Genomic DNA, 14,311 nt, shown 5'->3' with positions numbered 1-14,311 from the left:
TCCTTCCCCTCTGAGACAGGATGCTAAATGTTACAGCTGGCAGCTTCTTGTTAGGAGGTGTTAAATATTACAAGTGACACGGTGGCCATCATCAGTGAAACAGGTTTCATCAGCTTCTGGGAGCTAGGAGCAGCCTACTCTAATGCACGGAGCATCTCTGTGTGATCTCCTCCAAAAAGGAACAGAGTTACACGTCGGGGAATGCTGTGTGGAATCCTGTTAGGGTGGAAACTTGTCACTCTGCATTTTTAAAAGAAATCTTAGAAAAAGAATTGCTGGAGCACTCCCTTTTGCGGTGGGAGGGAAGTGTGAAGGAATGCAAATGGGAAAGACTTGGGATAGCACTGCTACCTAGAAATTGGCTGTAAAGCATGAGGTGAGGGAGAATAAGTTGGCATTTGGGTCATGGCAGGCTCACTGTTACGCACTTCTGCAGCAGCCTGGTCCTGCATCCAAGAGCTGCTCACGTTGCTCTGCTCTGAATATGTGATAAAAATTCAAGCAAATATACTTGTGACTGTGTCTTTCCTGGTCTAATCCCTTCCTGAAATGTCTTTTTTTTTTTTTTTTTCTGATAGCGATTTATTCATTTGCGCAGTCTTTCAGTTATTTGGAGGAACCTAGTCGAACCACCTTTTAGTGCTGTGCGTGTGGGCTGCCCCCCCTCAAAGCAGGTTTTTGGTTTGGTGAGACAGTGTAAAGTCCACGATCTGCCAGAGCCAAATGGAACAGCACTAGGTCAGTTTCTAAAGGTACTTTTAAGGCTCTTCCTGGGCGTCTTGGAGTCCTCTTTGAGGTAAACAGCCTTGCAGAAAGGTCGATATTGAATCAGCAAAGAAATAATCTTCCATGAAATGGAATGGAGCTGTAGATGATTGTGACTGGGGAAGGGTGTGATGCTTGATGGGAAGGAAAAAGAAGCTGGTTAGTAAGACTGGTTAGTCTGTCTGGGTGGTTAACCTCAAAGGCACACAAATATTGTTATTACAGTTATAAAACTGTAGCTGCTGCTTTCATTTTGATGTTGTAGTATGGCAGCAGATGAAGCCAGCCCTAAAGGGACCCGCTGTCTGCTCTATTCGCGTTAGAGGTAGTCATTCTATATGTTGTCTTATAGGGCGAGGGCTCAGTAATCTCTTCTGTTACACCATATGCTAATACAGTGCTGATAAGCAAGTGAAAAATGAAAGGGAGGAATACATTAATTGTATTTGTGCAATAAGGTATGCTATCAAAGGTAATTATTTCATGACAGTTTTAGTTATAGCAGTTGTTTTATCATGGAATAAAAGATGGCTTTAGGAGCCTTTTATTGGAAAGACAATTGTACCAAATTAGTACCAAATTAGATTTTTGTCTTTATAAAGGTGAGCAAACCCATGAGCAGTTTTTAAATTGGTGTCTTTTACTCTACAAATGAACAAATCCTGTTTGAGGGTTAAAGAAGCGATTATTCTGTCCTTTATGCTGACAGCTTCGTTACAGATTGGCCTACTGTTGGTATTAAAAAAATGTTTGGCTCCTTATGATCTTTGTGCATGCAACTATAATATTAATACAGACCACAGAACTGTTCATTAAGAAATGACTTTAAATGAGGTTGATGCTTGTAAATCTGGAGAGATACAGATGTTAAATGCTGCCATTCCTTTTCATATACAGCTGTATGGCTAATAATTTCCAAGTGGCTAAAGCTCTTGTTAGCAAGAGTGCTGGTGTGTTAAGAATGGCCCTATAAATAACTTTAAGAACTGAAGTTGAAGGTGCTTCTTTTAAAGACTATTGTTAACTAAACATTATTGCCAAACAGATGGAAAGCATTCACCAGCCTGATGTTTTTTGGTCTAATTATATTATCGCCAGTCCTGTACGGCTCAGTTGAAGAGGTGTATCCAGAGGCCAATTTATAATCATTTAGCCAACACCTGTTTGGGAGATATTGACAGTCAAAGGGCACATCAAAAAAAAAAAAATAATCACATATGTTCTTGTATTTATCGCCTCAATGTGAACGATGTCTAGTTACAAACAAACTTGGAAGAAGAAGAAGAAGGAAAGTGACTGTAAATGCATAGTGGTTTCCACTATTATTACCTTCTTTTGACACCTTTTGTAAAGTAACTTGTATTTTTGTTCTGTTCTTTTGATTTTGTTTGATATTTTTTTTTCACGAGAAGATCTAGAGCACCAGTTAAAATTGTGTGCAACCCGAGTAGAAGAGGAGGTTTTGATCATTCCTCTGCAAAAAGTCTTTTTTTGGTGCGAACTGACTTGGTCTTCACTGCAGCTTGTCTGTTCACTTGGAGTTCTTGCATCTTGTCTATTGAAATCAAAAGTTTGGTAGCCCCACTGCTGGCATTTGCAGCCCTTTAGGTCTTTGATTTTGCAGTCTAAATATTCAGGTATAACTGGATGCGAATATACTGGAAGTTTACAGTGTCTGTTGTAAGGAAACAGTGAGTGCCTCTCTAGTTCTTGTTCCTAGAGGAGGGTTGAGCTTGTGCTGCTCATGTGGCTGTCTTGCAGCTGGTGCTTTTCAAGTACATCTGTGTTGTCGGAGTTGGAAAATAATTCATTCCTGAGCAGGGTGATTTGAAGATGGAGATAAAGAAGGGTTCCGGCTCCCTAAACATGCAGTGTCCCAAATATATATGCACATACATATTTTTGTTTGTTTTCAACACATAAATAAATGGAGCTTGCTAAGAGGGGAGTAGTTATTTAGTACTTCTTTCATTGCTGTGCTGTGTTTAAAGTGCTCTCAGTAGAAGTGACGCACTCCTGACAGAGATGCTTTCTGCAGCTGTAGGTATTCTCCTCTCTGCAGTGAACCAATGCACTCATTTCTCCCTAAATAAATCCTCTCTTTTTCTGTTGTTGCTTTTATTAGTTTACAGTAGCACAAAGGGAATTCCTTGTGGCCATTTCTGTTGTGACTTATGAATGCTGCAAAATAAAAATGGCAATGGAGGAATGAGACAGGGGTGACTATTCAGTTGATAAAATAATTTTTGTGGCCTGGCCATGTGTGTGACCAGCTTGTAGTTTAGCTTCATGGAAAGCAGGTATGGAGCTACTCTGCAAAAAAAGAAGACAAACCCACAGACAATCCCTCTGGTAACTCACTGGTAGGCAACACATTTGATGTGTAGGAAGCCTGATGGAGGTAAGCGTTGCCACTGAGAAGGTAGGTACAATAAGGATTTAAGTGAAGTGGCGTCGGAAGGTAATGTTACTTTTTGTGCTTCCCTGTGTTGGTAACATTGCATTTCTATACATTGGGTTCTGCTAGATTATTGCTGTAAGCATAAAGTACTGGTTATTTTTGTTACCAAGATAAGATTCCTTCTTTAAGTTAGCCAGGTGTGGATCAAGTGACATTTTTGTAGTTCTCTAGAGATTTACATCCTTGATCATATTTCTTTCCTGAAAAAAGACAGGTTATCAGATGTATGCTGCAAGACTTGATTTTTTTTTTTTTAATCATTAATTATATCACTTCCTTTGTAAGAATATTCTACATTAGATTTAAGAACATTTTGTTTTCTTAACTTGCTCATGTGAATGTTAAATATTTCTCTGAATACTATTTTGCCCAGGTTTTGCTTGTAATGGACACCAGAACACAGCAGACTTTCATACTGAAGGTGAGTGAAGTCTTTTATTACTATTCTAAATGGTTTGGCCTCCTGAATTACATCACTGCACAAAGATCAATTTGCATCTAAAATTCAGAGTAATTGCTATGATACATTGTTACGTTAATAGATTCGTATTATGGACACTGGAATTCTTTCTGCTGATATTATGTTCTTTCCCTTCCTTTCTCTGTAACATCTCTAGGGCTCAGATGTGCCAGTTTACTCACTTGAGTTGCCCCTTATTATTGAGGCTGACACCTTAGCAGGCTTCAGTAAAGAATCAGTTTCAAGGTGCTGCAGAAAACATCTGTAAAGCCCCAGTAGGCTGAGGGCATGTTCAGGCTGCTCCTGGAGATGAAAATTCTCCTTAGCCCAAGTATATCCACAGCACTTTGTGTTTGATCTTCCCTTAGTGAAGAATATGGTATTGGCCAAAGTGGATTCTGGATGAAATGGACAACCAGTCTTATTCCAAAGTGCTTGTGTGTGTTTTACATCAATAGGCGATGGAAACTGACTTTGATGTTACTAAACAATAGAATTAAGGAATAGTTTATTAGTCAGAATAAAACTTTTCACATTACTTTTGTGCTTCAGAAAGTGCTCAGGTCAAGATCCCAATATGCTCAGAGCATCTGTGATGCTGAGAATTAGTTTAGTATGAATATTGTTATTGTGGCCATTATTTCAGGCTCCCCTTGACATGAATTCCATGCTGATAGGAGGAAGGGCTGAAAGAAGAAACTGTCCCAAACATAAAACTCTAATTAATTGTTAACATCTTATAACTTCACTTCAGGTCTGGCTTGTGACCCTGCCTTAACTGCATTTGGCCTTTAAAATTGTTTGCCTTAAATATATGCAGGGTACAGAAAACCTATTAGTTCCTCAGAAAGAATTTGTAGTGAATATTGTATGTTAGAACCTCATTTTATCTGCTGGCAGATAGGGTAACATTGAATTTCCCATTTAGCTGCTTATGTTTATCAATATTGTAATAGGTCACGCTATTGACATAATTATTTTTTCCTCTTTCTCTCTCCCCTCCCTCTCTCCCTCCCACATCAATTTTTTCACTTCTGGCAACTTCATCTCTGTGCTACCTCCCAAAAATCATTACCTCTCAAGGAGACTAATCCTTTCCTTTCCTTTTTGTTGTGGTGGTTGTTGTCTTTACTAAAGTACAATGGAAATGTGAGGATTACCTATAAGGCTAAGGCATCCTTTTGTCTTTAGAACTTGAATTGAATGTTTTTAATAGTGTCTTTTGGTCACACACAAAAATAAAATTTTGAAAAAAGGTCACAGGGAAATAACTGAGTGTCATCCTGATGACTTAGTTTGAGAGAGATTCTAATAAAAACATTGACCCATGTAATTGATTTTAATGGCAGCTTTGTGCCATCTTCTGTTCTCTGGAAATGCGCCAGATGCCATCAGCACAGCCTCGGGGGACCGAGGGGCATAGAGCAGCAGATGAGTGGTTTCTCTGAAGCCCAGAGTAACTCGGATAGATTAGTTTGGTTGATAAACACATAGCACAGCAGGCTCCAAAGGCAACTGAGGGTACAACTGACCTTTTTGTTCTCTGTCAGGGTCTAAGGAAAAGTAGTGAGTACAGCAGGAGCAGAACGACCATCATCCCCCGCTGTGTGCCCAACATGGTGTGTCTGCACAAGTACATCATCTCCGAGGAGTCTGTCTTTCTCGTGTTACAGCATGCAGAAGGTTTGTTCCTTGTTTAAGTATATTGTTGAAGAGAGTCAAAGGTTTCAGTTTTAATCGACGGTACATTTCATTGTCTAATTTATCTCTCGTACATCTAATTAAAATATTTTTAGTGCGCCTAAGAGATGTCATCCCATCCTCTGCCCCTCCCTCTCCTTTCCCCCCCATTCTCCGGTGGATCTGATTCCTGTTTCAAATGGCCTCAAATCCTGATGGGTTGCTTGAATTGTAGCAATATTGAAAGCTTCCAACTTTATTTTCTGCAGGAGAGTGAGTGCTTTGACTGCAACAACGATGTGCAGCATTTACAGTCATCTCGCGGAGATAAAGTATTTGCCTACTTTTGTAAACTTTGGCTGGTAAATCTTTTTAGCATCTTAAAGAAATAAAAAATTTAGTTCTATGAGGGAAGGATTTTTAATTTACTAAGTGCCTTCTAAATCAGATTTGTGCAACACAGAGCCTTGTGCAGCACCCTGCACCATTCGTTTATTTGCTGAAAGTTAAAATAACAAGTATTTACACAAGAGTGTAATAGCTCTCTACTAAAACCCATGAACATTTGCCTATCGGTTAATACTGCATAGTTATTCTGATCTGGATTTTTAAGAAAATAGCTAGTGGCATCACACAGGAGTTCAAAGCAGAACCACAGAGTTGTGCCTTCAAACTATTTATAAAATTCCTGTTAAATGTACAGGGAACAGGTGGCACGAAATAATTACGTTTTGATTTTTTTGTCTAACACCTGGATTTAAATATTCCCTAAATGTAATTACCTGTATTTGTTTAGAATGAGCACAGAATATAAATTTTGGGGTTACTAATAGTTCTCTTTTTAGGAAATGTTAATAATTTAGTCAGAATGGATGGTATGAAGGAGGTAAGCTAACTGATAGAGAGGATAATTTTAATACATTGAATATTATTTTACTCCTAATAACTTAGATTTTGGATTTTTCATGAACAGTTTGTCACATGAGACCAGTTAAAGTTAACTTTATAACATGAATGATTGTTTCTGCTATGTGTGACTTAATTTTGCCATGAGTGGTGATGCATGAAAAAAGGCCTCACAGTACGGTACTGCCTGATGGTGATCTCGAGGGTTTGCAGTGCTGATCTGTACAGTGCTGCTTTTCTTGAGGTGTGTGTAATTCAGCAGAATAACTTGGTGACTCTCACCTGAACTGTAATCTCCACATAAGCTGGTACATTTTGTGTGGAGAAATAATATTTTTTAAAAAATCAACAAAACAGGCTAAAACTCAACCCTTGTCAAATACCAGCTGCCCTTATGGGCTAGCATAATCAGAAGACTAGGAATGTGGTTTTTTTAAATATATTTTATTTCATCTTTAATATTTCTGTAATTTCTGAAGACCTCTAGTTTTCCTCTTTTCTTGAGGAAGAACATTCCTTCTAAACACAGATGGAAAACCAGGTGAAGAACTAGTGGAATTTGGAGGGGAAATAGTGGTTGGCTGGAGGGAGCAAAAATTTTAAGAGAGGCTTTGTGTGGCCAGTTGACAAAGATAATCCCCTGCAAGTGATAATTTTATTGTGACAACAGCGAGAAGAATGGAGACATTACTGATCAGAACTCTTTAATTTAAGAACAGAAACCTCAGCTTAACATCTGAGATGAACAGAACGTTGTCCCTAAAAAGGAATGACCGTCTCTTGGTCATGTTTGACGTGGTCATGAATCCAATGAAATGCGCTTGGCCTCAACATCTTGCTCTAACATTGGCTGTAACGTGGTTTTGAGTTCTATGGGGCAAGGATTTTTAATTTACTAATTGCCTTTTAAAATCAGGCTTGTGCAACACAGAGCCTTGTGCAGCACCCTGCGCCATTCGTTTATCTGCCGACAGCGCAGATGGTGTCTGTCGAGCACCCCCACTTTGGCTGGCCGGGCAGCAAACGCACCCTCGGAGGCAGGCGCAGCTCATGCTGCTTTTCTCCCAGCTGTGGGTCAAAGCCAGGCAAAGAGGAGACGGGGAGGGAGGTGAGTTATTCTGAGATGGAGTTGGGAGAAGAGGTACTCATGAGGTCTGAGCGCTTTCTATAGGGAGAGCTCTGAAGGGGAACGGGGGGAAGGGAGTGTGAGAAGAACTGAAGTGCATTGCAGGGAGGATGGAGGCCTGGCAGGCTGTGCTGGGAGGAGCTGCAGGGACCAGAATGGATTTCAATGTGAGTGAGGGCTGTTGGTGGTAATACCCGATACACAGGTTGACTTGGTTTGGGTCTAAGTTATAAGCTGTGTAGCGTTTTCCCTCCTTTTCTGTTAAAGCAGTAAGTAGTTTGGAAATAGATTCACCTCCACCTTTGCCTGTAAACCATTTAAAAGTGACTGTGTGCTATAAGGACCTTTCTCTGATTATTAGGGAATTAAGAAGTTTAATTTCTTGAAGAATAGTCCCATGCTTTCATGAACTTACTGTCTGGGCTCAGAACAGGCAAAGGGAGAAGAGACATAGTGATAAGTTCTGTTCTAAAGACGGATAGCTGGGGCGCAAAGTGATGAGTAAATTGCCCAGGAGTTACATATAAAAAATGTATTGCAGGTGTAGAGCCTAATGCCCTCCCTGACTGGGGCAATAATTCTGTGTTGCTTCTGGAACTGTGTGGCCTGTGCCTCTTACCATGTCCCGGGAAACTGATGCTGGGGAGTGATTCAAGAGAAAGGCTTCATTTTCTAGCTCTACCTGAATAAAGCGATAATAAAACAAGGGCTAAAATTATGCTGTACTACATGCAGGGACTAGTCTTGCTTACCCCACTGGTGCTGATGGGCTTGATCACATCAGTCTTATCTTAGTAGCAGTTAGTAGCAGTAGATATTATTACAAGGATAATAACATCAGGAATCCCTGTAGATAAAGCTACCTTAAAATTTTGTCCATCTCTGACCAAATAGAGATAGAGAAGGTGCTTGTAGTTAATTCCAGGAAAGGATAGAAATTTCTAGGATGGTAGTTTTTAAGTGAGAGTCTCTGAAATTTTATTCCAGGACTTTATGAATATCCTTAACATTCACACTCCAAGTAGTTCTATTTCAATCAGAAAGAAGATTCTGCCAGTCAAATTTATAAGTAGTGGTGATTTATTATGTTAGGTGTGTTATCTACACTGTTGAGAAGTTCAAGGGTAAAATATGAATTTGTGGGCAGTGGTTTGAATTACAGCAAATTCAGAGGAGATTTTAATGATACAGACATCATGTATTTGTACAGAAATCATGTATTTGCTAAACAGCTCAGTATCTCCTGTACATAGTAAATTTTAACTGTATTAAGTACAGTGCTGTTCGGTTTTATAGGGAATTATGCCAGCCTGACTGCAGACTCTTGCTTGAGATGAAGACTTTTTTCCTTTTTTAAGATTTTTTTCATTTGGTAAATCGTGATGCCATTACATGCTCAGAATCGGTGAGTGATGTCTTGGATTCTCTTGCAGGCTTTTCTCATGGCAACAGCTGGAGGCTTCAAAGGTGTCTCAGAAGCACAAAAGTCCATAAAGTTATCTTGTAGCTTTGTTGGAAAGCACTTGGCAAATTCTAGTGTGATAGAGAGCCAATCTGATGTTAATAAGGCCTCGCTTCTTCTTGGCACTGCTAACTCTAGAAATTTTAGGAACAGATGCTTCAAAAATAGGCTGGGGGGCTTCCATGGGACATCAAAGTTTAAGTGGCTGTTAGAAGCTGTCAAATCTCTTTAAGCATAAACAAGCTGGAGTTCCTATCAATCTCGAGAGCACTCAAGAAACTTCATGCTGAAGAGGCTTGCTGCACGCAGGAATTGATAGACAACAGCATGGTAGCACTCTGCCTTGCAAAGCTGGGGATTTATTGTCAGGAAAGGAGATGGTACTTAGCTCTAAATATTCGGCAGCAATCAGAAAATGTGGGAAAGGTGATATGGCCCTTGGCAAGTGACTTTTTTAGGAGGCTGCTTTGAAATAATAGCTTTTGCTCAAAGTGCGTCAGGAAATGGGAGCTTTGCCTAAACTAGGAAACCTTGTAGCAGAGATTCACCAGGAGCAGTGGAATCAGCCGTGTGTATAAGCCTCTGGTGTTTGTAACTACTGTCGTGTTAGAGATTAGGCTGGAGATTAGCTTCCAATTTGTGTGTATGCTGCAACCTCTCTGTGGCTGCCTTTGGGATGCTGCGAAACATTATTGTTGTACCATGGTAGTGCCTGTATGTCTGGTTCTCTTTGGGCCTAGAAACTGTACAAGCATGATTTTAAGTAGTTAAGTATGTTAATGTGATTACGTTTACCAGTAGACGTGTCTTTATTGGAAAGGAGGACAGTGATTCTAAGAAAGCCATGGCGTTGTTCTTTTTCCAGTAAAGAAGAATATGAGTTCGCCTGAGGTGCATGACTTAAAATTGGCCATAAACAAATTCTTATGCACTGATGCAGAGAGTTGGGCCCCGTTTTAGAGAATAATTCAAGCAGATGTCTTGCAGTACTCTGCTTTTCTTCCCAATCCAATCACAATTATTTGGAAGCCTGGATTGTTCACTTAGACTTTGTTTGGGATATTCGAAATACAGCGGTTACTGCATTCTTAGCTGCATTCCATTTCTGCAGGAATTGGAGTGTATCATCCTTCAGCATAAACTCCTGGGGCAAGCTAGCAAAAGCCATTGATTTATTTTGGAATATGTCTCCTTAGTCAGACAGTCTTTCAGGATGTGAAGCTGAAATTGTAAGTGTCTGAGCACTGGATGAGGAAAAATCCAACAGATGATGAGTTTTACTTGTCAGCTAGAACAAAAACAGGTTTAGGAGACTAAATTTGCTGATCTGTTAGTTCTTGTTTTATCCTATGATACGTACTATATAGTCTCTGTATCTTCTTCTCTTTGATGTTCCTGCATCGGGTGCTATTAATAAGAAAAAACTGCAAAAATGTTTGAAAGAATATAAAAATATTAGATTCCTAGCTAGCTTCATCACTTGGTCACTATATGCTGAAATTTTCTGTTGATTATTTTGGACACTAACTTTTTAGATCTTGCCTCCACAGTGCTGGAAAAGTGGTTAAGTAAGGCAATTCTAGTAAGTAATTTTACATTGAATAAGTGCAGAAGAATGGAGAGCTCAGTCATTTTCATGGGCTAATAAAACCGGAATGAGTGAGCTAGACTGGTTGTAGAGCCAGTTCATGGAAGAAGAAAATAATCCTAATACTTCGTTGTGTTAATACTGTTCTCCAGAAATTATATTAAACACTAATAAACTTCAGCTTGAAACAGTAGCTTTTATAGTTATTTAGTATGTTAGACTATTTGACAATGACTGAAGCTTACTTGTTTGGATTGATTTCTGTAATTTTGTTTTTATAGATTCCTGATACTGTATTAGCTTGGCTTGCTAATGGGTTTTCTTGATCTTACACAACACATGGGGAAAGGGGGAAAGATTATTAGTATGTCATTCATAAAGGCATAATTATATACCCAGATACAAATATCACTCTTGTTTGACCCTGGATTGGACGTTTTCAGAAAGGAATAAAATTGTTGTTTTTCACTACAGAACACAATTATTGAATAGCATTTATTTATGTATTTCCACTTGACCAGGAGGCCAGTATCAAAATATTTGTATGTAAACATATTTGGATGTAATACATTTTCTCCCTGTATTTACTTGCATTTAACTCTAAATTGGAGTTGCAGTAAGTAGTCATTTCCGCTGTGATTTCTAAGTTCAAGTGATTATTAACGAGCAACTTCTTTTTAAGAAAGTTAATACATTTACAAATAGAAAATGTGTCATTGTTGCAGTTCTGTCTGCTTTCATGTATGGACAGTGGTAAATTCCTGAATACCATAAGGATAAAGAGATTTTGTTTGTCTTTTGCAAATTTAAAATTTGCTGAAAGCATTTGAAGTTGAACATTTTGAAAAACACAGCCTGAACCTCTTGACTCTTGCAGTGATTTTTCTGGGGGATTATGAAGGATTGATCTCAACACATCTGTTTTCCTTCCTTAATCCTTGTTGGGTCTCCTTAAGCTACACTAAGACTTTGAGTAGAGTCCAAAATCTAGTGGAAGCTGCATGAAGTCTTGCGTGAAGTGAGATGAAGGGAGCAGAAGACACGAGTTGTCCTGAAGGCAGCTTGACCTGTCTGTAAGTGAAAAACGACGCTGCAGGAGGGTAATTCTTGCACTTCTCATACTCTTAGGCAGCCCAGCCCCTTCTTACCCTAATACAGGGGTACAAAACATTTAGGGCAGTGAGAGCCCTTCAGGTGTCATGTGGGAAAGCACACCTGATATCCGTAATGACAATAGTGGCCATGGACCACTGAAATACAGTTTTTTTTCTGCATCCCTGGCTCCAAAACTTAACCCAGACCTCCAGGAGAAAGACTTTTTTTTTTTACTTACGTTTGAGGAAGGATTGAGGGTGCTCATCTTCGCATTAAAGCTGTGCCTGGAGGCCGAGGTGCTGTCGTACGAGGCACTGCGCAAAGCTGTGGCCATGGAATGTGGGTCTTCGTGGGTTGTGTTCCTTTTGAAACCTGAAATCTGTGTTTCTGTAAGAAACTTGTGAAGCAGTACTGGCATAATAATCACGAGCAACGGAAAGACAGAAATATTTAGCGTTTACTTGTGCTAATTAATATAATGCAGGCAGGGTGGGGAGATTTTGCATGTTTATTAAATGCAGCAGGGGCGTGGTTGTCAAATGAGGTTTTACTGTTCATTGTAGAATGACTCCAAATAATTCCATACCTAGTTAATAAACTGGGTAAAGTTATTTTGCAAACGCTGTTTACTTACTTTATTTGATACTTTTAATAAAATTAATTGTTCCATCGTAATCTTGAGGTAAAATTAAACTTTTGTGTTGCTGCTTTTATCATGGATGAAACTGTGGAAAAGACAAAGTCTTCTACGAATATATAAAAATACAGATATTCTCTCTTTCTCTCACCATCCCCCTTTCTTTTTCCCTCTTCCTCTTCTGTTTTTTCATTTCCCAGATTTTTCATAGCAAAACCATGGATAAATGTAAAAATGTAAAATTAGGAAAAAAAATCAGTGAATATAGCATGTAAAAAATTTATTTTCACCAAAGTCTGTTTAAAGCTGGTTGAAGAGTCCTATGCAAGCCACAGGGCTCAGAAGCCATGGCAGCACCCCAGCTCTGCCTTTTCACTTCTGAACAGCTCTGAAACGTGCTGTGTTTAAGGCAAGTGGCTTCACCTTATGAGTCTGCGGGGAACCGCTGCCTCTTTCCAAGGTGAGGTCCCGCTCCCTGGGCACTTCTGGCAGGACCACAGCCCTCGGTTTTCCCGGCACAGGGTCACATGTTGCTTGTGTCCGGGCAAGCTGGGAGTAAAGCAGTGGGCTCTGCCAGGCACGACTGCTGAGCTGTGCCTTGCCACTGAGGCACCGCATGTGTGTGTGGGTAACTTTGTTGCATCTTTGGGTAAGTTTTTATAACACACATTGGTCAGTAGAGCAGTTCTTGTTCTCTTCTCTACCAGTGCTGTTGATTTATGTGGCATCCTTTCTCGTCGTCTTCTGGGAGATGGCAAAGGTCACTCTAACATAAATCCATTTGTGACATGACAGAAACCATGTGGATCAATAGATCTAAATGGTCAGTTTTACTATTCGGCTCAAGCTGTTAGAATTCCCTCTTAATATTTTTAATATACTTAGTTTTACTGCAAGCAGCAAGATTTTTTTTTTATTTTGTTGTTTCTGTTCCTCTTCAAAAACAAGTCTTGTCTTAGCCAGGGGGATATAGGGCAAGAAAACTCCACATGATATTATTCAAATTTATTTTTAAAGTGTCAAGGTTTTTCTGCCTTTGATAAGTTATTTTTTACATACCTGGGAATATATAAAACTTGTTCCTAGGCAATGAAAAAATACTTTCTTCTTTTGTTGTACTTTTAAAAGGAATTTTTCCTGATATGGAGAGTGTTTAAAAATGACTCTTAAAGACTGTATTTTGGAAAAATATAAGACTCTATTTTACCCAGGTAAATAAAAAAAGACAGAACCAAAAAAAACTATCAAAACTTTGCAGATGCCCAGTGGGCTGGATACTTTTTTTCTTCTACAAGGATTTTGTTAGAACTCCCGTATCTTCCAGAATTTTTGTACAGTCTTTTAAATTGAAATGTATTGGCTTTGCATTTTTCCGTAAATTATCAAAGGCTTTCTAGCTTTCAGCCAAATTCTTTGACACGTGCAAAAGATGCAGAAACTTCTTGATTTGTTTTGTGCAAATTATGTTTAGTTACCTGTAAGCTTTTTTTGATACATGCAGTATTTGGAAGCATAAAGTCCTATTTTGTACCATTAAAATTTAACTATTACTTTTGGAGCTGTAGCTTTTCTGAGAGTCTGGTGTGAAGAAACTGGTTTGCCAATGTAGCTTAGAATATTGATAGGTTCTTATGGGATGCAGCAATGTGTGAAAAATCTTCCTTGAATTTTGAAGTTAAAGAGGGAAATACATCTGTATTTAACTAACAGAAACCCACTTCTTCAAAGAGGGAAACAGATCCTTAAAATCTCCTGCTAATATGTGGTAATGCCCTTCCCTTTATTGAACTTGCTTATTCATGGGTTTTAGTGTGTTTTCCCTTAACGTTGCTCACGATCTGGGAGCTGTGATATAGAAGTATTTGGTATGGGCAGAACTGGTGATGGGTGCCAAACCATTTGATCTTCCCTAGCTTTTGCTTTCTTTAAGACAGCAGATGGAGATCAGTAACCACCATGCAACTTGACACAGACTCTAAAATGAGACTTTACTGAAGTTAAAAGAAAAAAAAAGCTTAATCTCAGATGCGGCTCTTTAAATATTTAATGTACTAATACAAGCCTACTCGAAAGCAAGTTGTGGTTGCTGTAATAATTTCATCCTGAGGTAGTGGATCTAACTTAATCTATG

At 39.1% G+C, this 14,311-nt stretch overlaps 1 protein-coding gene across 1 annotated transcript in view; it reads left to right on the top strand.

The window, feature by feature from the left end:
* Positions 1 to 3,578: 3,578 nt before the first annotated feature.
* RPS6KC1 (ribosomal protein S6 kinase, 52kDa, polypeptide 1) overlaps positions 3,579 to 14,311 on the top strand; it is a gene marked incomplete at its 5' end in the record, with an annotated part of 29,041 nt that continues 18,308 nt past the window's right edge. The window contains 2 exons of the mRNA XM_009872573.1: positions 3,579 to 3,647; positions 5,237 to 5,369. Coding sequence (XP_009870875.1) covers positions 3,579 to 3,647; positions 5,237 to 5,369 — 202 coding nt within the window. The remainder of the gene's footprint in view (positions 3,648 to 5,236; positions 5,370 to 14,311) is intronic.

Source organism: Apaloderma vittatum, unplaced genomic scaffold, assembly GCF_000703405.1.
Source record: "Apaloderma vittatum isolate BGI_N311 unplaced genomic scaffold, ASM70340v1 scaffold2977, whole genome shotgun sequence".
NCBI lineage: Eukaryota > Metazoa > Chordata > Aves > Trogoniformes > Trogonidae > Apaloderma > Apaloderma vittatum.
The sequence above is the reverse complement of the archived record's forward strand: the minus strand, read 5'-3'. Positions and strand labels throughout refer to the sequence as shown.